Source organism: Stegodyphus dumicola, chromosome 2, assembly GCF_044657685.1.
Source record: "Stegodyphus dumicola isolate Sdum_Otavi_A_Nest chromosome 2, ASM4465768v1".
Taxonomy (NCBI): domain Eukaryota; kingdom Metazoa; phylum Arthropoda; class Arachnida; order Araneae; family Eresidae; genus Stegodyphus; species Stegodyphus dumicola.
Window position 1 is genome coordinate 247,260,559 of NC_140769.1, and position 27,723 is coordinate 247,288,281.

The following is a 27,723-nucleotide window of genomic DNA, read 5'->3' on the forward strand; positions in this document are numbered from 1 at the left end:
AACGTGGCGTGAAATAAGAAGACACACTCTAAAACTAACTTCCGAACCACTTGCTCAGTACTTCTTTGTCCTTAATCTGAATAAACTCTCGCTATTTACATTCTGGTATGAAAAGCATGGGTGAAAAGAGAATAATAGGAAAGTCTTTCAACTTAAAATGAACTATAAGTTAAAATAAATAGATAAACCTCAGAGGTTAAAGCGAAAATGACACACATAAGCGACGGTATAAACAATGAGACTACCGGCAAAGATGTTGCACCAGCGAAATTTGTATCAGGTTGGCTGGCTCAGATGCGCAGAATACATTATTAATTTAATTATTGAACTAAAAATTATCCTTAGACCTCGAAGCCAGTTAAATACGGAATGCATAAGCCTAATTGTCCATAAGCTAAATACATTCTGTATTTTCCTGTATTCCATTCTGTATTTCTTAAAATTTAATTTATAATGCATTTTTGGTGAAGGCCTTTTAAAGACAGAAACTTAATTTTACTTTAAACAACCGATATTACATCCATAATACACGAAAAGAAAAGAAACAGAGCATATCTGACCAACACATTAGCGATTCAGCTACGCACTTGCGAAATTATGTTGCCACCAACTTTACATAGAATTCAAATTCGAAACCTTACGTATTTATTAAGTTTGTAGAGACATTAAGTCTGATTGGAAGACAGAGAGATGAAAAATTAGTAAACGCCTTCGCCGGGAATCGAACCACGGACCTCTGGAATACCGGCCCAGCGTGCTACCATTACCCCACGAAGGACGCTAGGGAAGTGGGAGAAATACCTGATAAGTTCTTAAATATAATCTTTCGATCATTCTAGATATTTTAGAAGAATTTAAGAGGTATTTCACCAACAGCAAAAAAATAGACATAAATTTGAAAAAATACCTCAGCAATGTTTTCGTACTCCATCTTTTCCAGATTTAAAGAATAAACTTTTTTAAAGACCAGCAAAAACCCAAACTATTCCTTTTCATTTCAAAAACTAATCCCGGGAGCTCAGAAATATTGCGCAAAAGCCCCGTTTAAAAAATGAAATCAAAACGAGTATGGGAAGAACAAAATGTCAATCGAATGAAATGTTTCCAGCTTTTAATCTCACCTATTGAACACAATTTTAAATCTCGCTTTTAAAGGAAGTAGAAAATTCTTCATATAGATATATCCGACAGCATTTCAAGAAGATTGCTTTAGTATTTTAAGAAAAAGGTTCGGAGCTCTTGACAACCGAAATGTCACATGTTTTTTTTTTTTTTTTTTAGTAAAGTAAAAAGTTTAGCAACATCACACTTTTTGAATCCTCTGGCTTAATAAATGCAACAACGTTTATGGGAAAAAATACAAAACGCATTAGTGATTTCTGAAGAGAGAAGTAATTGTGGAGCATGAAATCTTCCTTAGCAATCGCTGCATATATTCTTAAAATGGGACACATTAAGAAAACGAAGACTACATACATAGAAACCGGATGATTTCCAACAACGACGAAGGATCTTCCATGAAAGGTTTTTCAAGATAATATTCCATTCACCAACTTATTTGATTAAGAATGGAAATTAAACAAAATTATTAATCGATTTTTTTATTCCCCAGCATAAGCAGAAACCTAATAAAAGTGTGAAACGCAGTCTTTCGTATAGTTACTAAAATACTTAGGATTGGATGCATCTTTAGCCTGAAATTCAGTTTTTTGACTCAACAGATTCTTTAGCATCGCATCTTCCCTGGTTATCATTACTACCTCTGAAAGTCTTGAGTCAACTGCAGGAATTCATGTTCCAACCAGCGTACGGACTTGCAATAAAATTTATGATTCTCATAGATTTTGTTTCAGTTCTACTGATTTCGGCTACCAGAGACACTTTCTCAAACAGGTGTTATGGGTTATCGTAGATCTAGTGTCGTTGCTAACGTACGGAATTCTTTCAATATTCTAGAAAATGTTACAACAATATATATGTTACCGTGAAAGACCGAAATTGGAGAATGTCGACTTTCACCGGAGAATATCAACATTCACAAATGCGTCGGTGACAGACCGAATATTTCACTACATTCTTGTATATTCGGACCCTCACCGGTGTATGTCGACAATCACAGATATGCTCCGGTGAAAGTCGAAAAGAGAGGTCATAAAGTGCCATAATAGTTTAAGTTGTTGCAATAAATGAGATTTGAATCACATAATTTAGTAAGTTTTTCATTACTGTTATTTTATTTTCTCATTTAGAACATACTGTATAATAAAGTAAGTTTTTAACTATTATTTTATTTTCTCATTTTGAATGTGTTGTGTGTTTTAGGTTCTCATGTTCTTATTTAAAGTCTCGAGCGCGTTTATTCGCGACTGAATTACGGAGAAGAAAATATAATATTGTTATATGTTCAACATTCACCATTAGTACATGGTGAATGTCGACATTGACCGGTGTAAGTCAGAAATAAGAATATTTGGAAAATATTTCGGACATACACCAAGAGACTATGTGAATGTTGACGTTCACCGGTGAAAGTCAACATTCTCCAGATTACGGTGTTTCACCGTAACATATGTTTAATATAATCCTAAGGTTTAGATTAATGGCACTTTTTTTTAAAAATTTAATGTCTTAGTTTACAAATCTCTCGAAGAAAGAATTTCCACTTTAGTCTCCAGGAAAGCTATGCATACCGAGAAATATCCAATTTGGATCCCGTCATTCGACTTTGTACACAGCTAAGGTTATTAAGACCCTAGTACCAAAACTCAATTCGCACTTTTCTTTTCCATGCACCTGAACACACCGCAAGAAATATGCCCTTAATTTCTTTGTGCTCATGTCGCTTCGTTATGTATTTCGCTGGAAGTGCCTTACATTCGAGATATCTTTAAGCTCATCAGTTAGTAAGATTGGTATCAATGTTTACAAGAAATCGATGTTTTCTATTAACAAATTCTTCAATATTAAGCTTGGACTTCTAGCCGATGAGAGTACAAACATTCATTTCCCGAATCCTTTGTTTATAATGCAAAAGCAAACAGGCAAAATTGTTTACAAAAATATAAGAAACAAAACTATGAAGAAAATTTTATGTTAACACAAATATATAGGAAGATATACTATAAAATTCCTTAAGGAAATTCATAGTATTCCTTGAGAGATTTTTTTTGCATATTGATACTGACTGTACTAACCTGTTACACTGTTTATGCTTCCCCGCTGCATGACTTGAATCGATAGAATGTAGAAAATTCACGAATTTGGCAAGCCGTATTTGCTTCGCGAATATTTAGGATCTGAGCCAAAGCTCACATAGAGTGTGATATTTTGTATTTCACGCTTTAATTGTACTTCAGCGTTTGTTCTACATTTCTCGCAAGTTGCAGATTTAATTTCTGTTATTCTATTATTTCTGTGTGACATGCTAAAAAAGAGGTTTTATTTTAAAACCTCCAATTTTAATTGCGTTTACTATAGTTAGAAGGTAAGATCAGATAAAAAGTTGTCTGTCTGTCTGTGTTGTTCTGGTAGGTTGACACTTTGAAGTAGCACAGAACCGCAAGAAGTGTAGCGTCTCCGAATTGCCCAGCGCAAGTGCCAAATGGCTCACTGACATGCCATTAAAAATTATGAATATTCTCAAGAGTCAGACTTAGTCGTTGTCGAGGTGCCAACGAAAACTCACTGGCTTTCCCTGTGTTTTTGAAGGATTTCTGAAATGCATAGAATATACTATTTAAATTATTCCGCTTCTTTTTTTCTTTTCAGTACCCCCTAACGTTGTTTCAATTTTTTCAGACATGCGCCTGCGCATTTATATAAGTTTTCTATACTACAGTGTTCTGAGATTTCTGATTTTTTAGTATGAACAACTTTCTTTCTGCCGTTCTTTTCATTTTAAATTTTATAACGGCCAGGAGATTTTTAATCAGTTTCATTATTTAAACAAAATCAATGTAACAGCACAGTCGCGTTTGAAGCTAATTTTAACCCCGTATATATGGAAACACCCAAATTAAAGGAAATAAAATTCGAAACTTTAATTTCGAACATGGATTTTATGAAAATGTTTCATAAAAACGTAACATTTCGACACCGCTTTTCTACACTTCGGAGAAATCTGTTTTGCATTTGAAATAAAATTTTTTTCCTGAAAATAAATAAATAAAATAATAATAATAATAAAATTCGTAGACATGCTTAGGAAATTAACGGACGAGAAGACAAAAATACCAACAGCTTTGGGCAAGTGTTGCCATAGGACGAAAATTAAGTTGGACTACGGATCATTTAGATTATGGCACAGTATACGAGGACAATCTGCGTAACGGAGGGATGCTTTCGTGGAGGGCCTTTTAAAGGAAAGTAACTCACATTTATACTATGCATGGGAATACCTTCCAAATCTCTCGTGCATCCAGCCTGTTCTGGATTTGAATTTAATTCTAATGAATTACTGGCTTTCAACGATTTTACGGCTAGGCCGATGGTACGCTGATGAAAATTAAGACCTCTAATTAATATTCCACGCACACTCACGTACTTTCAGAGTGTTGCAATAGAGCAAAGCACAAGATCTTCAATTTACTTTTCAAATTTTGAATGCTAGACGGCGATCTAAAAGCAATAAATGCAGCTTTTAATAATTTCAATTTTTATTTTATTCTTTTTCGTAATATATGTAATTGATATAAAATACATTTAATTTGTAATACATACAACTAACAATATTTTTTTTAATATCTGCATTCTTGCTTAAATTTTAAATGCGTTTCTATTGCCATATGCTAAATAGCTGGTATAGAAGAATTTGATTTATTTACATTTACCTTTATTACAATATTTTCAATATATATATATATAGAGAGAGAGCCCCGTTAAGACGAATCTGAAGGGACCGAAAAACCAAGATTTACTGTTAGCTGGAGACTCAAATTTTATTTTTGGAATAGTTTTTCTACACATTACCCATTTACAATTTGTAAGTGCATACGGACTACAGTATGTTAAGTATGTCGCCGCAGAAAACACTACAGTATTACATGAATTACTGTACAGTAACTTGAAAAAAAATGTACTCAAAGTTTTTTTTTTTTTTTCTTCTTCTTTTTTCTGTGTGTGTGTGAAAAATTCCTGAATATTGTGCTATCGCAGATGGGAACAAAAATATCTGGTAACTTTACGGCTAAATGTACTCATGGCTTCGATCAAAGCGGTCAATTTAGATGTTCCAGCAAAACATTCTTTAAATGTCGAAGGCGTGTAACACTTAAAGGTGCGTGGGAGAAATGATACTGTGCTTCCCCATTATCTTCGGACACTTCTTGCACCTCAAACACAACTACTTGTACATCAGATTCCACTGGGCGTCCACACGGCAACATCCTCATGTGCGTTCGTTAACGGCATGTGCACTAACAAACTCCAGAGAACTAACATGTGCTTTCGCAACGTTTATTATAGTATATCCCATTAGTGATGTGAAATGGTATCGTTGTCACCTTCTAACTGATTAGTCTTTATGTCTTCATGTTTTGCTAAAACAATTCTGTACGCGTTGGATTTCGAGAATGGAGTGTCAGCTTTTATTGCATGAAGCACATTCCTAGTTTCGTTTCCTTTTCAGCAGTGCGAATTGCAGCTCTCACAAGTCGCTTGTGATGACTTCTTCAGAAGAGCAATAATGCCGTGTTCCAAGGCTGAAGACGACCTGTTGCATGTGAGCGGAAAAGAGCGAATTGAACTTACGTTGGTTAAGTTGACAACTCGGGAAAAGTCTTGTTAAATGAAAAAAATCTACTAACACAACGGACTAAATATTCCATGCAAACTGAAATTTGCGTTAAACGGATCATGTACATCGCTGGCGGGAACGAAAGTTTGATCATGTCGGCCTAGCGTTCGCTTAAGCGATTTGCTGCTAAAGGTCTGTATATCCTACACTGTATATATTTTCCCGAGATTTGTTTCCTTGAATGGAAATGAAGCTATTTCGTCACAGTATCTATTTGCTATCAGTTTGCACGGATAGTGCAATTAACTATAATAATATTTTATCACGGGGTAGGAGGCAGTGTAAAGAGCAAAAAGTTAGAGTTCTAATTTTAAAATGAACGTTATATAGAAGGAAAGAAGAAACCATGAATTAAAAGCATAGCATAAGGAATTAGGTATTCAGCTTACATAAAAAGAGTTCCCACAGAGAATTCTGTATCAACTGCATAGAAAAATAGCATAAATCATCAAATGAAAATTATTCATACAATAATGATATCGTAAAAATGCAATAAAAAGCTATCAGGAAATCAAAGACGTGTGATTAACATTCAAATTTATTTTTATTAATTCATCATTCACGTCTTTGACTCATTATCGTTTTGATTATTCCAAGTTTGAAGATGACTATTTGGAGGTAAGGAAAGTGTTTTTCCCCATTTTGACCTTTTTTTCTACCTTATCTTAATTCTAATTACACTGCATGACCCGCAGGTGGCTACCCTTACGGGAAAGTTATGTCCGAAAGAGGCATTTGGGCCAGGGGCATATTTGGGGTTCCCTTTCTAACCCACGGCCAAAAAAACCGCTCTGTCAACTACCAGCTTTTTAATTTAGGTCATCAAAGGCGAGGAATATGACTTCGCCCACAACATGCTTCACACTCACGGACTTACAGCGCCATCTAGTATAGACTTTTTCAAGCATTTTGAAAGTGCGTTGCATCACATTGTATCGGCAAGGGAGGGGAGAGATTTAACATTACAGTATTTTAATATTGCAATATCGCCGAAAATATTTAGTTTTAATTAACAATCAGAATATTATTTTACTGAAACTATTGCAGAAGGTAGTCATTTCCTGCTTTCAAGAATAATTTTAATACACTTATTTAAAACCAAAATTTTTTAAAACTTTTATTCTTACTTTTACCTGCCTAACCCATTTACTTTTGAAAACAAATTACTGCAGTTACAGTTTAACTGTTTATTTAATTTTTAACAATAGCAAAATTAATAGAAGATACAGTTTTAGAATCATAATATAAGTCCTCAATGCAAAATTTTGGAATATCTGGGAAAAGATTTACTGTATGTATCAGTACTCGTAGTAAAGAAAAATAATTAAAAACCACTGAGATGTTAAATTCAGTTTATTGCACTTATTATAAACAGTAAACATTATGTCTGCAAACACACCAATATATGCACTATATTTATACATTAAAAAAAAAAAAATTAAAAAAAAAAAAAAAAAAAATTTGAAAGAATTCAGATTTTAACATCGCACCAGAAGATTTATTAAAAGTTTTTTATGTTCTTGCTGAACATTACCAATCTGCTCTAGGACTCACTCTTGAATATATATATATATATATATATATTGTCTTTTTAGCTTTATTACTTTTTTCGCACTTACGGCACATAAAATTCAGAAACAAAATCACAAAATATTTTAAAACGGCATATCTTCAGAAGTTCTGATAGTATGTTAGAATTGCCATACATTTTTTTTTTATATTCACTATATTATTTCTTTGAATATTATCCACTTGTTCGGCCATGAGTTTTCATAAAAAATGAGAAAAGTATATAATGACTTTAATGAGCTAGTATTATTTTATAAAAATATTTAATATTTCTAATTAGACATCTCATGATTTAAATGCATTTTTATTTAAATTAACCAGATTAAAAAGTAGAAAAATATTTCCAAGAACTGTGTTTATTGTCTTTCAATCACTTGATTCACTACTCTGTATCAGAAAGATTAAATATCTTATACTTTACTGAATGGCAACATGCTGGTGCATGAAAATAATAGGCATGCTATTTGAAGCAGTGATAAACACACTGCATTAACACAGCTGAATTTGTGGATTTAAAACTGAAATATAAACATGTTACATTTTGCTGAATGGCAAAAGTCAGGCACCCTGGAGATATAAAGGCTTTATTTCGAACAGTGTTGCCATTCAGAGCCGTGCCAACACAATTTTTCACCTGAGGCAAAGCGGTAAATTCGTGCCCCTGGTGTATGATGAAATTTATCCGACCATTTGGGGAGGGGGGAGGAAGAAGAAATATATACATGCACAAAACAAGTTAACTATATCTATACTTATCGAATAATCTGACACAATTGTTGCTGATGCCAAGTATTTGGTGTATAGTCAAATATCAAAGAAAACTGTTTTACTTCCTTGATTTTAGAAAGAATTAAAAATCGAATATGGCTGTGTCATTTCAACAGCGGTACAGTTTTTTTAAAATAAAATATATAAAGAATATATCTCTAGTCATTTATTTCAATGAACAATGAAAGAAACAGAATAACATACTTTTAAAAACATTTCTCTGGCAATACTTGCTTTGAAAATAACAGCACTATTAACGGATAAGAATAACATATTTAATTTAATGGTGGCTGATAGACAACACTGGCACATAAAATGTTTCTTTAGATAATTGTTTAGCACATGTCTATAACTAACAGTATCTCATATTTTAATATGAACTGTAATTTTGTTACATAAATTCTGCAATAATTTGCTCCCACAATAAATTTATTACCGCCTCAAACTCCAAACTTTATTATAGTAGATTAATCAACGAGCCAGTTCTTTAATATTCACATACTGCTCATCATTCAAATCTATTATAAAAGCAAGGAAAGCTTATTTGAGCTCGAAGAAAACTTTGTTTGCTAGCTAACCCTTTTTTTAAAATATGGCCAATAGATGGGCTGTCAGAAAATGTTTTTATAAACTGTTGTTTTCATCATACACTTACAATAAGCAAAGATTTAAAATTAATAAGATTTAGTTCCTTACTTTTATCCAGCTCATCAGTTAGCTAAGGGGTTTCAATGTGTGGCCAGTCTGGTCTAACTGATTCATATGTTTCAATTTCATTTTCATTTTTCAAATCTTTAAATAAGATCTTTTCATCACATTCATTTATATATCTTCCTTCATTTTCAATCTTTTCAAAACTGTATTTTTTACAATTCCTTTTACAAGAACAGGTTTTTCAAAAAAATATATATTTTATACTGGTTACCTTATGATCAACATAGAAGAACTACACTTTTAAAACATGTGTCAATATCAGTTATATAAGAATTAGACACAATGGTTTGTCTTAAATCTTCCAACTTCCTTTTCTATTTTGCGATGCTAAATTAATTTTATCATTTCATTGTATACAATAAAACAAGTCAAAAAAGAAAGAGAAAGAAGTCATGTCTTACCTTAGACATCTTTGCATTTTAGGCATAACAAAGAACGAGATATTAGACTAATACATGATTCATTTAATCAGTCCAGGAATGTGTTTCAGAAATAATCATGAGTACAACCAACAACACAGTTCTGCCGTAGATTCAGTATAGACACAACCTCGCACCATGGGCCTTGTTCAACAACAAATTTTACACAAAAGAAGAAAAGGCCTGATAATATGGTACATTTCATCTGCAAACATCTACATTTGATCTTTCAATGCTACTGCATTCAGGCTTTCCTAGGTCATCTGCAACAAAGGTTAAGCTGTTGCAATACTATATAAACTTAATCAGTAAACTTTGAATAGTTTGTTATGATGAAGTAAAACCTGTAGTCCATATTAAAGAATGATAGTAGGGAATATTAACATTGGTGCGTTCTTGGCAAATTTAGCCTATGCAGCTGATTATAACAAGCTAAAATTAAATTCAGCAGTATACACATTGATGCACACCTCAGCACTTTTGAGAAAAATTAGTATATAAATTCTTTGCTTAATTCAGCTGAAGGATTTATAAGAAAATTATTTCAAATCTTATGCTGCTGCTTGATGTGTTTTCAAAGTCGAATCAGAATTTCTTTTTCAGAATGAATTTCTAAATTTCTGTAGCTAATTTGGCACCCCGTCTAGTTGTTCACCTGAGGCAAGCATTTGCCTCACACTTTTCCCGGCTCTGTTGCCACTTCTTGCTTTCAAATCACTGAATTGGTAGAATAAAAATTCATTAAATTTTCACAAAATAATGAAATAAATCAAAACAATTTTTTAATTTAAAATTCGGGCTTTGAGGTGTCTATGCTCGGGTGGAGGACTACATATATTAAAAATCTGGTGGCTTTTAGGGGAGCTGTCATTTTTCCATAATGCAAGGGACACCCATACCTATATCCAAATTCTTCATTATATAATTTTTTAAAATAATACATTGACTTAACATTTGCTAGCAACAATTTGTAAAGTGATTTGGACACGAAAATGATACAAACAAAAAGTGAGTTTCGAGACTAACAGAATCTCTGATGTTAAAAAATAAAAAAGAATTTAGCAGCTTAATGAAATATATATAAAGCAACCACAAAAAGATCAATGCACATGACGATAACTCTAGGTTTCAAATTTCCATTTATACGCCCAATATCACACTAGCTTAAATTACACTGGTGTCTATCTGAATTAAAATTAAGATATAAAACTTGAACCCATTAACAACCAATTTAATAAAATGTTATAAACATATAAAGTAAATTTATTAAATTACATATCACAATCTATTTAAATACAGCAACCTATCCTTTTAAAAATCTATTCCTTAAAAAATATAGTATCATTAATTTTATTTTTCAGCAGTAATACAAAAAATGAACTGAAACAGTTATGTTAAAAAATCCTGCAACACCTCATGCACATATGCATTTTTGACATTTGAAACTTGCATTTTAAAAATAATAAAAAGTGAAAATGAAATAAATAATATGCAGTTTTTGATGTAATTTTGTAAATAATTTAAAAGCTTTCAGAAATTTAAAATACTGATACTTAAAATTGATATTTATATTTGATGGGAAGATGAAAATGAATGCTAAAACTAATATAAAATTTTTTTTTTTCAGACTACAACTATTAAAACCAAAAGAAAAAATTAAAAATACACAAAACCCCTTAAAGCTCTTTACATTATTTATTGAACATTAGAGACACGTCTGAATGCATAAAACTGAATAAAATTTGGCAATAACTACTGAATATAGCAGCTTTTGTTTTTTATTATTCAGATTGGAAGTGGAAAACCTTTGACAAATTTTATTCACAAGCTTTTAAGACTTTCTAGTTAATGTTAAATGATGCTGATATGGAATTATGGCTTCCATTGCTGTACTATTTTTTTTTAGATGTTTTGCAGCAGCCTGCTGTTTCAGTTTCATCCAAAGGTTTTCAAACGGATTAAAATCGAGCACACCACAATAATTTCATGACTGCATGTCTATACTATTAAAATACACATGCATATCAACTTGATGTGTCAAAAAGATTTTCTTTCCTGGTATGGGCACAAAAAATATTATTTACAAATCGGTTGTTGCTTGAAAAGAATGAACTGATCTGATTCAGATTGAAATGTTTGTTTGTAACATCACACAAACAAACATTTCAATCTGAGATTTTCTCATTTCGAGAGAGGTACTCGTCCCTCGGATTTCAAAAATTTGTGGGAAACACTTTCGACCAATTTCATATTAAGACTTTTATCAACTGAGATATTACTCAAAGGCTCTGAAAATGTTAACTTTCACACTCATTTTTCTGAGTGGCAACAGTCTCACACACTGGAGATAAAAATCCGCTTTCGAAAAATGTTGCCACTGCTCACTTTCAAATCATAGAGCTAGTTAATAAAAATAAAAAGTTTTACAAAATATGAATTAGAAATAATATTGCAAACATTAAATGTATTTTTATTACATAAGGTCATATTCTGATGATGAAAAAAGCATGCGACATCATTGTATTTCAAAATTTTTTTTGTTAATGTCAGCATTTTAAATATATAGCTGCTGTTGGCAACTTTTTTGTTTCAGGTTAGGATAACTGGCATAGTATGTTATAACCACATTAATTTTTTTTGTTGATATTAAGAAAAAATTGTTGCATGACATTAATCATGATGTCATATGTATTAACCTGATGTGTCAAGTTTTTGTTTCCTGATTTGCCAACAAAAACATGATTTACGAATTGTTTGTTGCTTAGAAAGAACGAACTGATTTCATTCATACTAAAATGTTTTTATACATGTTTTTTTCAACTGCACATAGAATTTATAAATTTTGCTTTGGCTGCAGCCCGCTCATCTGGCGGGCTTTCCCAATAGTATGTATAAATAATCTGTTTACTACACATGTCAATAGATATACCAGACTAATGAATAGACTGCTGACTTTGAATTTGCTTACATAATGAAATTAACATTTTTCTATTTATAACATAAATATACAAGACAGCAGTCCTTTTGCCTTCAACATTATGCGATCTCATTATTTCATGAAAGCCCAGATCATAAGAACAACAGGATGCTACAAGCTATAATATAAGCTTGAATAATACATTAAGCTTTGAAATGCTTTATTTGTTTGCATCTTTGCTTCTTTGTTGGCATAAAAGAAGCGTTAATCACAATTATTTATCATTTCACGTGATCTTGGAATCCATCATTTATAAAGTATGCCCTCAAAAATCAGCCTCTATTGTTTTTTGTTATTATTATTTATTAATGAAAATCTTATGGACATACAACATTTTATTTTGATATGTAATTTGCCAATCACCTGGTTACAAAACATGAAGACATTTCACTTTCTCAAGCAAAGTGGCAATTAAATAAAAATGCAGTCATTTTACATTACAGTTTCCTTGCCCTGAGTATCAGTCTTTAAGTCATAGCAATATGACCACCATGCCTTCTAACTATCAAGAAAGGAAAATCTATATTTCATGGCAATTTTATTACAGGACACATCTTTATTATGTACACAACAACCTTAGCATATATAAGCAGACTATCTGCAGACAATTTACTTTCAAATTAAAAAAAATTAATAATAAATAAGAAGTATATAGCAACTCAAAGGTATGGCTCTCAGCTTTGCATGTGACATGTGGTAGTTTTACTTACAAAAATCCTGTTATTAGAACAGTTAACAACTGAAGACGGAACTAAGCTACATCACTTTTGCTTCTCAAAGTCACCCTTTTTATCATAGTTGATATGTTAAATGTGTAGTTTTTTAATCACTTAGGAAACTCTCTTTAAAATGAGATACAATTTATAAGAATAATAGATCTTTAAAATGGATTCAAATGCTCAAAATGCATTGAGGAGCAACACAGCTTTGAGCAAGTATGTATTTTGAGCAAAAAACAGCTATGCTCAACAGTAATGTATTAGAGGAAATTTTGTAAAATAAAAAACAATTTATACAAATGGATTCATAACAGTGGTGATTTATTACAAAAAAAGTGCTATGAAATTTACACATTTTATACAATTATTTACTGCACAAAACATTTAGCTGACAGCTGATTGAATTTCAGTGAGATGAAATATTTTCTTTTCACCTGATTCTTCAGAAGTTCTCATGTAACAACACAGGGGTCCTATCTTTTTACCCAATACATCAGTAACACTGCACTGAGGCTAAAAAAGAAAGGAAAAATATTGCTATAAAATGTCATTCTATCATTAAATAATACAGTGGAAAATATTATCAGTATTTATGAATAAATGTAAACTACGTAAGCAGAATTCCTATAAACTGAATTCCTTAAAACCAAGGATTGTGCAGATTAGTGAATTTTGAAGATTTGTAAGTCATATCTTTCTGAATTTTATTTACATTTTCCATTTTTTAAAAAATTTTTATGTTAAATACACTGTTTAACAAAAAAAAAAAAAAAAAAAAAAAAAAAAAAAAAAAAAAACTCAATAGTGAGTATGATTACTTCAAGTAGCAATACAGACCTGACAGTGATGTCTAGCTGTTTATAATGTTGTCAATGAGCTGCATGGATAGCAAAACCCACTGATTTTGTAAAGCAGTTCTAAGCCCATTTAAGGTTTGGGGAGGGTGTTGGAGGCTCGCAACATATCTCCCAAGAACCATCCCACCCATCCTCAATGGATTTAAGATCGAGAGAGCATGCTTGCCATTCCATTAGGACTACAGCCCCCCCCCCCAAGAAACTGGTGCACGAGGCAAGCAGTGCAAGAGTGTGCATTACCTGCTTGCAAAATTTAAGTATTATCAACTGTGGCAGCACACAGACATAATTTCAAAAAGTAGGGTCTGGTACATCAGTCTCTGTACCTTTCAGAATTCAGACTTCCACGTGGAAGCATATACAGGTATGTGCATCCATCTAAAGATACTCCTCACCATGCAAGAACACTCCTTTCCCTTATGTTAAATGGAAGATATTGAGTGTTTGCTTCTCTCCATATACAAATGCATTGAGAATAACTCTGTAAAGCAAAGCAGGATTCATCAGTTAACAGAACAGACCTCCACTGATTTTCAGCCCAATTTACATGGACTGTGTGCCCAATTTAAATGCTCCTATTTGTGGGGGGAGTAAATAGAACATCCAATGCTAGTCGCCTAGCATACAGATCTCTTTAAGCACAGAACTAAGCTGAGATGGAGTTGCAGTCCTGTTGCGATGTGCACTAAGTCATAAATGCTGGTCATCTGCAGATGTTGTAACTCTTAGCTTACCTTTGGTAGGTCTTTGAGAGGGTGAACCAGTACTTAGAAATTGGTACTATGACTGGCTTATCATGGATGGTTGACATTTAGGTATCTTGCAATATCAAACAGTCATTGACCTGCTTCTAATCTGCCTATGGCTCTATAATGCAATTCTGCAATATAGAGCACTCATTTTTATACTTTGGTTAACTGGAAATTGTTTAATATACCATCATTCATTGAATAGGAATTTCCTCCTAAATAGGTGGTTTTATGGTGTATTGTATTTAAATGGGATTTGCTTTTATTTGTGACTTTTGATGCAACTTGCTTTTATTTGTAATATCAAAAATTCAAAAATTTTTTAGCTAATATATTGCAATTTCAGTATACTGTTTAACTTTTGGAAACTGGTGCACATTTAAGTTAGGATAAAATATCTAAAAAAGAGTAGACAAATAAATTCTTGACACATGCTACATAATTTCACACTGAATTAATCACTAAATTGAAAACTAATATTAAAAGATAGAATACATAAAATGTACTCAAGAGTAAAAGTTTATCTAAAGCAAAAAAATTTGAAGTAGTAATTCATGATCCATATTTATTATAACAATACAGCACTGCAGTGACCACAGAAAATGTTAAGTAAGTTTGATAATAAAATTAATTTATTTCTTCTAACCAATTATGTTATAAATACAGTGTACTTTTGAAAATATCAGTTACTTCTTTTAAGAAATTTTTATCAATGTTTTTATATATACCAGAAAACGTCATTAAATTTGTTATGCTACATTGTCTAAAAACCATAATTTTATTTATTTATATTTTTATTAAGCACAGATTACAGGTAATCACGTTTAAAATTGTTGGAGTTTATTGGAATGCTAGTACAACAGAAAGCATATTCATTTTCATAATCAAATATAAATATATGAATATTTTTTTTTTAAATACACAATACACATATTCACTGCATTTTCCAGCTAAATATTTGAGATCATATGACCCGCATTTTCTTATGTCTCTTACTCTAATTTTACAAGGTCTGAATAATGCAGTGATTCCATAAACAGGTGCTGGGTCAATTAAAGATTGCAGTGTAAGGGTAGCGAAGGGAAAGGTACAATATAGCAGTATGATGCAAATGTTTAGGATGAGAAAGGTGACTGTGAGGCTGACATAGTCCAAACTGATCATTATTGACTTGCTCAAAGATGCATTACTGGCAGTTATCAGTATATGGAAAACTATAAAATAGCTTAATTATTAAAAATTATTGAGAAATACAAAATTGTTTAAACAAAAAATTATCTTCTCCAGAAAGAAAATAATAATAAATAAAAGAAACAGCACACACATGCACAATGAAGTTCGAGTGAATAAGGGTGACCAGTCCATTCGAGTGATATCTTCTGTTTGCAAGTATTCTGACACCACAAATGCTCAACCTTTAACAAAAACTCTGGGCTAATAGCACCCCTAAACAGTCTAACTCGAAGCTCCAATACCTTGTCTATAATAACAAATTAGCTTGTCCATAAACAAATCTCCGAGCGGTTACAGAACCTTACTTGAAAGATATGCAACTCGGTGTGGCCATTGGTCATGATTCCTCCCCAAACCATTAAACTGCAGTCACAGAAATGGGATATTTCATAGAAAAGGGAAGGCAAGTTGCATAGTCCTTTCCCTCTTCCAATCAAAACACACCTAGAATCACTGTTCAGTCTATATCTGGACTTGTCAGTAAACAATACTCGGGCCCAGACATCTTGGTCCAATGAACATGATGACAACTCCAGTTTAAATGGGCACCTCTGGAAACTAGAGTGAATGGGATACAAACCATTGGTTTTCTCGCATACAGTCGTCCAAACTCGTTAAGCTTTCGTGCAGGAATAGAATGGCTAATTCAAGTTCCTGTGGCAGCCTGAAGATCTAAAATCAAATTACTTGTAGTCACTTCATTGATTCTCTGAGCTGACAATGAAAGAAAACAGTCTTCTGATGTAGTTGTTGCTCCTCGTCAACCTTGAGGCTGCCTATCAACTGATCCAGTACTTAAAAAGTAGCTTCATACTCTTGATATGACACTTTGAGGGATATTCAATCTTGGGTGACCTCCATGTATTTCACCTCTTGTGATTCTACCAATTATTCGCCACTTTGACCTTCACTTAAATGATGCCTAACATCCGTAATTACTAAATACTATCACTCCCAGAAACCATTCACTTTAAATGAGACTACAGACCAGAATTCCAGTATTCTTTTACTGCACACCATATTGTCAATCACTGAGTTTGCATATTTCTTGCACTAATATATGCATGGCAGTGCAATTTTGCATTCAATTGTATTTAATTAACAAAATAATTACAGCATTGGGCACTGGTTGCAACATTAACTTAGAGAGCAGATTTTCTCTCATTATCCTTTAATTTTGATGCCCAGTGTATTTAGAGAGAGATATATGTATATATATCCCATAAATACACACACCAATACATATACACACATGTGTACCGACACACCCATACACATATATATTACTTATATATATGTATGTATATATATATATTAGCCATTAAGGTTTTAGTCTAATTTCTTATGAGGTGAAAATATGTTTTTAAATGTATGCAATTCTTTTGCTTGAAGAGCAATAAAATATAGCAAAACATGTTTTACTTTTACTTCGTTGTACAACATACAGGAAGCATTGTAATCGTGAAAAATTTTGGGTATCATATTTCAACAAAAATACCCATTTTGACCACTCTTGAATCCAATTTAATGATATTTTTGTGTGACATCTCTATGTATGAACAGAAAAATAGACTCTTTTTTACAAAACAGATTGTAAAATGGAATTAAAATGTATTCAGAAGAAATTTTTTTTGCGATGTCTGTAAGTACATATGTATGCATTTAGCACAACTCAAAAACTAGTAGCCTCAGGACATTGAAATTTTGTATATGGGACTGCTATAACATGTAGTTGTGCACCTCCCTTTTTAGTTGCTATAGGCCACACAAAAAGTATACGGACATATATATATATAGTATGTAATAGATTCTGTAGTAGAACACAGATGGTTGAATCTGTAATGAACAGTGAGAATTTCAATGGCTTAGAGATGTTGAAACTCCAATCCACAATGAATAAGAAATTTGGCAGTCGAGGTAGATTTAATTCAACTTTTATTTCAACAAACATGTAGCGGCCACAAACAAGTTGGCACATTATTTATGCCTATTCCAAAAGTTTACATTTTTGATGAATTTCCAGTAAGCAGGAAGGAAGCAGCAGACAGCAGTCCAACTAGATCGAAGAGTGGCAAGCAAGTGTGTTATGTTTAGGGTGAAATCTTAATTCAGACTGAGTTAGTTTTGGTTTTAAATGCATTTTGTTTGAACAATTAGTACTGCTGTAAAATTATTATTGGCTGTTTGAGTTTTAATTCCATTTACATCATCAGAATCATGTAAGAGTCATATGACATGGATTAATCTCGGAATGATGTAGTGCAAATAGAGATTATTATTTTTAGAATACAGAGGGGAAATTAATTTACGTTGCTAATTCATAATTTATCTTTTGCTCTTTTACATATTTTTTTTCTATTTTTCTTACACATATATAAGAAAATACTAATTTAAAATCCTAATAAAATACTAACAAAAGTCGTTAATTCGGACACCCATAATCTGGACCTCAAAGCTGAAAACTTTCTGCGCATGCGCCGCGTTGGCACATGCGCACAGGCGTTTTACGCGTGCACGTAAGACCTTGACTACTGCGCATATGCGTGTGCACAAGTGCAGAATACGTTTTCGCCAGCGCATTTAATGTATAACGGACGGTGTAAGCTAAAATTATCTAATTATCTATTTCAGTTAATGTTAATGATTGCGTTGTTCCTTAATCTTCGAATTGGATCCCGCTTATTATTTTTTGCAGACTATAAGAGCAATTTTATAAAAGTAAACTTGAACTTTCGATTATCTCAAATAGAATTTCCGATGCTGGAACTTCCAAAGGATCTACAAAACGAAAGTATGTTTTGATGTCCAACAAACAAAAAGTGGAATTGCTGCAAAAAATGGATAAAGACATGAAGAATGTGACAGAGAGGTTAGTGAAAACGAAAAAATTTCGATTGACAAGTTAGTCGGTATTCTTGGCACAGCAATTAACGGGACTTGAACAGCGGAACTTTGTAACTGAACAAGAAATTATGTTTGTTTATAGAATTAAAGAGAAAGTATTATCACATAAAACGAAGCAACTTAAACAACTTACATTGAAAGAAAAGTTTAATAAAGTAAACAAATAAATATTAATTTTTTTTTTTTTTTTTTTGTAAATTTTGATACCCTTTAGATCATAATTTTTCTTTATTTCATACATTACGGTTTCATATTTTTAATTTTAGAATTTCTGCATGCCATCTTACGAGATTTAAATTGATGATCTATAATCCGGAAAAATCGATAATTTCACAGCACTACTGATGACAGGCACAGCACTACTGAGGAATTGCAACAGCACACACAAATAAAGTACTTAAAGAGAAAGATATTCTAAAATTCGATAAGGAAAATAATAATAATTTTAGAGAATTACTATGCTCATTGACTGAATTTATGACACAATCAGAAAAAAGAAGGCCATAATTTTCAGTGAGATAGTGATTCATCTTATGCAGTGCTGATTCAATGAGCATCAACAAAGCACACACAATAATAGTTTGATGTTAGTAATAACTTTTGCAACTTAGTTTAGGTAATTAACGAGAAATGGCCTGCATCTATATTGAAGCAATCAAATATCTTCGTATAATCTGCAGAATATGCACAGACATTTGAATGTTCCAATAGGTTATGCATTTATCATCAACCTTCTTTTTCATTAATGATCTAGGCGCTAGTATTGGAATCTGAAGAAAATATGGGTTATTACATTGAAAAGTCAGCAGCCTATTTGAAAAAAAATGTGGAAAATTATTCTCAAAAGATTGCTCAAATTTTCCCAAAATTCATTTTGATGCCGAAAAAAGTTATTACAGTGATTTATTTGTTTACATTACTTTCTATTGAGCATACATACATATTTAAAAAAGATAAAATGCAATCATTTTGGCAAATTTTCTCAAAAGCTCTTTTTTATTTACTTGATTTATAACCTCCAAAAGTAAGGCAATTATTAATATTTACATTATTTGGTTTCTATATGTATACACACATATATACATGTACAAGAAGTATTCCTAAATGGTTGCCATCTAATTATTGTGATTTGCACAGCAATGGGGACTTTCAAGGTTTCTTTCTGAACTAAATAAAAATATAACTCAAGGCCACAAAATGTTTAGGAGCTTCACTTCACTTAGAATATTTATTTGTTAGCTCTCTAAATGCATTTATGCATTTGAACACAGCTTTAATTTGTTTAATAATATTATGCTGAAACATAAAATGATATATTCTTAATGATAGCACGAAAATAAATAAATCCTTACCTGAAAAATATCCTCACTTATCTGAAGAATGCTTTTGATTGTTGACGGCAAAAGCTAGAGAGAAAAGATGCAAATTTTAAATATTCAATTAGTTAAAGCAGAAGAACTATGCATATGCAAATACAATTTGAGTTACCTGAATCTTTACACCTGAAGATGGCACATTTTGGTCACAAATGATCACTTCCATTTTCACATTTAGGATAGGTTTTGGAACAATACGTGAGCAATCTTCACAATAAATAATGGAACTACAAAGAATTAAAAAAATGCTTAAAAATCACTAAACAAAAAACAAATAATTATTTTTCTGGAGGTAATATTAATATCTAAAATACAAATTTGACAGTACGGACCAGAAGGTTTTTACAACTTCTTGTTTAATTACCATTATATTGCATGTTTTTATTTCAACTATACTACACCAAAAGTTTATAATTAGAAATGGTTTTCATTCCCAAAATATTAAAATTTCTTTAATTAAAATGCAGAAAATTGATAGTATTAAATATTTTCTCAACATTATTTTTATGCTAGCTTCTTAAAATTATTGTCTTGTATTACATTCTAACCTAAAAACTTTTTTGTTTTAATTTTTATTCAACTAGTAGTCTGTTTTTTTATAAATTTTGTAAGATTTTAGAATTTTAATGTTTTATTATAAAAAGTTTTATCACTTTTATGAACAAATCAAAAATAAGATTTGATCATACATTATTAGGAACAAGCATAGAAATTTTAAAACATTTTAATGGTTCAAAAATTTAAATACTTGTTAAAAGAAAGATCTGAAAAATTACATTTATGTTACAATTTACCATTTCTTTTAATGCATATGACACACATAAACAGATCTGCCATATATTCTCATTTTAATACCAATAGGAAAGTTGCAGGACAGATTTATTAATATGTATATAAAATGTTGGCTTAAAAGCTCGAAAAACATTTTAAAATTTTATTAAAACTCAATGTATTGAACCCTTTAAAATGTTCATAAAACACTGATGATGAAGAGCATCTATTCACTAAGAAGAAGAAGAAGTAGAAGAAGAAGAAATGTAAACTGAGGTTAACTATACAGAACCGGAATGAATGCTTCTGAATTGATGAATGCTGACAAATCATGCTCTTCATTAATACAATGATGAATAATAAACACGAACATTTGAACACAATGACAAGTATGATTGATAAGCATTCTTTATTATAGATTACTATGGATTTTTAAAAAAATTTTAAGCCCAACATTTTTAGGCATTAGAAAGTTAAATGGAAATGTTTCATAAGGCTCTTCACTTGTGTATTAGTATTGTAACTCCTGCTTTCCAATTGATGCATAATTTTTACATTTTAAAGAGAGAAAAGAAAAAAATGAATCACACTAATATCTTCTGATGTCATATAAATTGAGAAAAAATTCATTTATAAACATTTCCAAAAGGAATGAGTTTATTTAAAATGTGTGAGGTTCTGCTTGTTTACAGTGAATGAAAAAACTACAATAATTGCTGAAACATAAGTGATTCAAATTATAAATAAGAATTTATTTATTATTTAATAATAATTAATAAATTTTAATTTATTATTATTTGTGCAAATCTATAAGATTGTTCTTCTTTTTGTTTGCTTGTTCATTTATTCCATGAAGTTTCATGTTTAGTACGTCATAATCATACTTATAATTTTGCTTCTTACTTACAATTACAGTCTTCGCAATTTTAAGAATTATGATAATGTCTAATTTCATTTAAGTTTGATCAAATGCGTTCTAGATAACTTGAAACTGAAATAAGCACTAGAAAATGCATTTCTGTTTAGAATTCTGCTATAATTTTTTGGTATCAAATTGTTTAACAAGAAGATGATGGACTGAAGTCTTGTTGTTTAGCTTCCATTAGAAAATGGAAGATGCAAGAAAATCTTTGATCATACAATTGTTTGACTATTCAGATTTAATGATAATCTCTTTAAAGGGAAACCCGCAAGGAAATTCAATCCTTTACCTTATATAAAAATTTCTTTTGAAAAATCACTGCTTTTGAAAATCATTCTTTTGAAAAATCGTTTCCATTCAGGAATGAAAATTAATAAAAAATAGTAAGAATTAAATTAAAAATTTAATTAAACAGATATTTGGAAAATTTAACAAATGCAAAAGAAAGTATTGATCTTCTTGGTCTAGGAAAAAAAAAAATAGTCCTCCTTTATTTAATAATTAAAACATTTTTAATCAGTGCATCTAAAAAGCTCAAACTGCACGAACTCATCTTTTATAGCATGACTAATTTTAAAAAATGATAAAAAATACAATCTACTTTATTTCCAACTATGATAGGAATTGGCAGAAATAAAATAGTTTCTATTATTTATCATTTCTGAAATTAATTATCTTATAAAATATGAACTCATGTATTTTAAACTATTTTAGATTTAATCAAAAAAATACATCTTATAAAATACCTAATTTTATATTTTTTATTTATTTAATTAGAAGATAGCTTTAAACTGTTGCAGATATGGAACGATAGACTTGCAAATGAATGAGCTGAGTTCACCACATAACTTATTCCTGGTATTCTTGTTACATATCTTCATCATACATCATTTATGCATACAATAAGCATCCTTACAATTTTACAAAACTTTAAACAATAGATGATACAGCGAAGGAAGGAAACACATGTAAGCAGGGTCAGAGAGAGTAGAAAATGTATGTGCATATTCAGCAGCTGGGGTATTTATAGAATTGCTCTCTTCATTTAAATTTTGAACAGTGATTGGACAAGAGCCATCACATTGTAGATGATATAACGTGGATTAATTTTCAGATGACACAATTAGTTTTAAGACAGAAAGGGGATGCAGCCAAAATTACAGTTTATTAATTACAATTTATTAATTATTTTTAATTTTAAAAAGAATTGCTTTAGAACAAAGGAGAAATATACTTTTATACAACTCTACACACAAATACTTCATCAAACTTTTCTGCTGAGACATACTTTGCATCCTGTAATAAATTATCTTTGAAGCAGAAACTACACTCCAACCATGACATAGCTTCCTTTTCATCCACATGTGTAATTATGCCTAATAAACAAAAAATAAATAAAATTTTATAACTATTTAAAAAATTATAAAAATATCATAAAATTTTATCCTAAAGGAATGGAAAGACACAAAAATGAAGTTATAAAAAATTAGAATAGAATTATTACTAGACCAGAATAGAACTAGAATAGAATAAGAATTAAAACAATAAACAGATTTCACTTTAATCAATCAAAAAAATCATTTATATCTGGGAAAAATTTCAAATTGAATTCAGCTTTGCTTCTAAGCTACATAATTATTGCTCTTTTATATCCTATATATTTTATATTTTTAGGTCCACATGTTTTTCAAAAATTATATCAGATGGCTGAATCACGACGTATAACTTGTCCAAAAAACCTACTTCACTAGCCATTAAATAATACATTTTCTTCTAGATACTGAATATATTATTATTATTTTTTTTTATAAATCTTTTATGTTGTCATTAGCTTTAAGTAACCAGTTCAATATGCTGGTTGCAATGACATAACAAACACTGGTATTTTCAGCAAACTCAGTAGCAAGTGAATAAAAGTTTAAATTATGAAATAAAACATAATGTAAATTTCTGTGCATCTGATAGTGATTTAATTTTGGGTTGAGTGAAATCATAAATACTTAAAGCAAAAAGCTGAATATATGCATAGGGAGATAAAGTAAACACTAAAGTATGAAAGTCTAACAGATACATTTTATATGGCTTTTAAAATTCCTATGAAATCCTTAGCAATGTTCATGGCATGTAATATGCATCATGATTGTTATTAGCAATATCACATTTTGAAATGTGAACATTTGCATTTTTGTTTTTATTAGCATATTTTTATCATTTGATTAGGTAAGACAGGTTTCCTAAAACTCTTTCTTCAGCACTCAGGTAATCACTTTATTCCTGGGAATCCTGATCATATTTTAAAATGTATTATGCTCAATATTCTAGAGAAAACATATACAAACTTCCAACTAATAAGTTTGATAGGTTAGGTTATTTAATTACGGCAAAGCCTCAAGGGCTATCTGCATGAGGGGAGGGAAGCCTTCATGGAGGACTTTCTAAGGGAAACTGGCTTGTATACATGTTACACATGGGGAAAACCCCACAAACACTCATGCAGTCAGCCTGTTTGCGGGATTTGAACCTCGGACCGAACTACCAGTGTTCAGCGACTTTATTCCTCGGCCGCTGGTGGGCCCTGTTTGAAGAAAAGTTTAAATATATATAATATAAACTTTTCTTCAAATTTATCAGTTTTTTCTTTTAAAAATAAATTAATAATAAAAAAGGCATTCACTATTTTAACTAAATATTTTAAATAAGTATTATCATATTTAATAATTTGTCTTTTTTATTCACATGAATTTCTTTTATGTGCATGGTATGCTTTTGTAAACTACACATTTCTTTTTCCAGCACTTTATTTCAAGTTTTTTTGTCACTAGACAGAAATTTAAGTATTTATTTTCACAATATATTTTTCAACTACATGCTACAAACATTCATAAAAATTACTAATTGGATACCTCACAAATTACAAATAATATCAGTTAGACAAATTATCAAAAAAAATAAAGACATAAATTATTAAATATATATACATATATATTATATACACTTAGGCTATTTTTTTCAACCTCCTATGGGCTATAAAGAAAAGATGGTTGAATATAGAAAAAAGATTTTATTACCGAAAGTAATGTACAATACAGGTTATTTCTCTGTATAATTACTTAGGCTATTTTTTTTTTCAACCTCCTATGGGCTATAAAGAAAAGACGGTTGAATACAGAAAAAAGATTTTATTACCAAAAGTAATGTACAATACAGGTTATTTCTCTACATAATTATCTTGATGACTGAGGCATTTGTCATATCTGTGCTTTGCAATACCCTTTTCATAAAATGTTCCCACTAATGATTGGACGTGAGTTGTGATGGTTTCTTTGAGCTTCCCATCATTTTCGAAGCACTGCCCCCCAAGCCACTACTTTAGTTCAGGGAAAAGATGAAAGTCAATCGGCACTAGGTCGAGACTATATGTCGAGTGTTCGAAAATGTCCCAATGAAATTGCTGAAGAAGCCATTGGGTTACACAAGCACTGTAAGGACGGGCATTGTTGTGGATCAAATCAATTCCAGAAGTCAGCATGTCTCTTTGTTTGTTTTGAACAGCTCTTTGTAAGGGTCGCAAAATTTCACAATATGAGTCTGCATTAATTGTTGTTCCAGGCTGAATAAACTCCACAAGCAACACATCTTTTAGGTTCCAAAAAACAGTTGCCATAACCTTACGGTTGAAAATTTTCGTTTGAGTTTTGTGGGTCTTTTTGGAGAATTTGTGTTCATCCATTGTGGTGACTGTCATTTTGTTTTGCACGTTTCATACTGAACACATGTCTCATCACCTGTCACAACGGATTTCAAAAAATCTTCTCCATCAGTATTGTAACGGTCAAGTAACTCCAATGCAGCCATTCGGCGAGTTTTGTGGTCGACAGTCAACATCTGCGAGATCCAGCGAGTGCAAACTTATCTGTACCGCAACTGTTCAGTAACGATAGAGTACAGGGAAGATCTTGAAACTTCCAGAAATTTCATCGATAATTCACTTATGGTGAACCTTTGATTTTCCTTAACCGCTTGGTCGACTCGTTGAACAATGTATACACTTGCATTCTTGACCTCCTTCATCATGCACATCAGTTCTGCCATCTTTAAACTTTCCACACCATTCATGAACAACACCATCACTCATGAAGCTGTCTCCATACACTTGACTCAGTCTTTGATGAATTTTCAATGCACTGTTCCTTTCTGCCTGCAAGAAATGAATAATGGCTCGCAATTCACATTTGGCACAAGAATCAATAGCGACAGCCATGTTTATGTGACTACAACTCAACAGGAAATGGCGTGTTGAACCCGCCAGTGACAGAGCATGTGGAGGGGGAAGTGCACAGTCGCCTACTATGCATACCAACCACCTACCACATGCCTGGCCATCATACTATGCAATCGGAGGTTGAAAAAAAAAAAAAAAACCTTGTATTTAAACTGCTCAAATTATGGTGGGGCACCCTTATATAGTAATGTAGCTATGGAATTTTAAAATATCATTAAATTTTCTTTATGATATAAGTGATAATTTGATAATTTACATGCAGTTGAATTACAAAGAACAACTTTTATTAATTACAGTAAAGGTAGAATACTGACAACACTTTCTAAAAATATGTTTAAATAGAGATTGTGTTTACACAATAGTCTGGCAAATACTTCTATAATATGGAAATAGATGAAAGATCTTATACCCCATAGCTCAACAAAGCTTTGCATTTGCCTTTATATTTGATTTCAGGGTTTTGATTTATATCTAGGAGAAATCTTTTTAATGCCAATATATTATCTTTTTAATGCCAATAACGTGAGATATAATCTAGGAGTTTAATAATAACATCTAAAAAGGTCTTTCAGATGATAATAAAACAATAATTTTAAATATATTATAAAACTATAACATACCTTCAACAATTACCAGATCTGATAAATTTGAATGCAAATGTAGAGGAGACATCACATGCAGTAAATTAACACAAGCAAATTCTTTTATTCTTTTTAAGGTAGCTGATGGTAACTTTACACTACCAGCTGTTTCTGCTGACTTTGCCAAAATAACAAATTTGCAATATTTATCAATCTCAAGACAATCTAAAAAAAAAGTCAATTAAGACATCAATACATAACATCTCAAAGCTTCTTAAATAATTAAAAAATATTAAGGCCTGTACAAGGCCAGATTAATCGTTAATATAAGGCTGTGCTTAGGACATCATGGAAATGGGGCACCACAAAATGTCCTTAGGTAGAAAGGGGGCACCAAAATAGTATTTCTTATTGCTGGTTATATCATGGACTGCATGGTGTAGCTAAACCAAAAGCAAGAGAGAGAAGGAATGAAGAAAAAACTGGCAGAAACATACATGAGGACACTGAAATCTTTTGAATGATTTAGAGTCTCTAAAAGTCTTAATCCAGCCCTGGGTCTGTAGATCAGAATATAACTATAAAGGCTGAAAGAAAAATATCTGAAAGGGTTCAGATTTTAACAATAGCAAAAAAAAAAAAAAAACTCTTTTAAAGTTCAATATGGTTTATCAGTAGAGATGGTTCAGGTGGAAAAGCAAAATCTTTTATATCAGAAGAATATGCATTTAAACTATCACGAGAGCATTGTATATCTTCTGTATATTTAAAAAAATGAAAAAACATAGAAGTAATTCTAAGAAAATATTTAATGTTTTAAATTAGATCCATCATGAATTAAATGCATTTTCATTTTAAATCAGATTAAAAAGTAAAAAAAAAATAATGTTCTTAAGACCTGCATCTATGATTTTTAATGTGCGTTACTTAAATTATTAAGTAACACACAAGAGAGATTAAATATGAAAGAACTGAATATCTTACGAATATCTTACACTTTTCTGAATGGCAACAGACTTGAATGAGTGAATTACTTTTGGGCTAAAAAAATATGAAGACTGGTATGCACATCATCAACAGAAAGGTAG

The 27,723-nt window shown here is 31.2% G+C and overlaps 1 protein-coding gene across 1 annotated transcript in view; it reads right to left on the minus strand.

The window, feature by feature from the left end:
* Window positions 1-13,260: 13,260 nt before the first annotated feature.
* Window positions 13,261-27,723, minus strand: part of LOC118193063 (DNA repair-scaffolding protein-like) — an 84,134-nt gene continuing 69,671 nt past the window's right edge. The window contains exons 13-17 of the mRNA XM_085811984.1: window positions 26,675-26,860; window positions 23,061-23,148; window positions 20,192-20,306; window positions 20,056-20,109; window positions 13,261-13,473 (exon numbers count right to left, since the gene is read on the minus strand). Of these exons, the coding sequence (XP_085668110.1) occupies window positions 13,345-13,473; window positions 20,056-20,109; window positions 20,192-20,306; window positions 23,061-23,148; window positions 26,675-26,860 (572 nt within the window). The 3' untranslated portion in view covers window positions 13,261-13,344. The remainder of the gene's footprint in view (window positions 13,474-20,055; window positions 20,110-20,191; window positions 20,307-23,060; window positions 23,149-26,674; window positions 26,861-27,723) is intronic.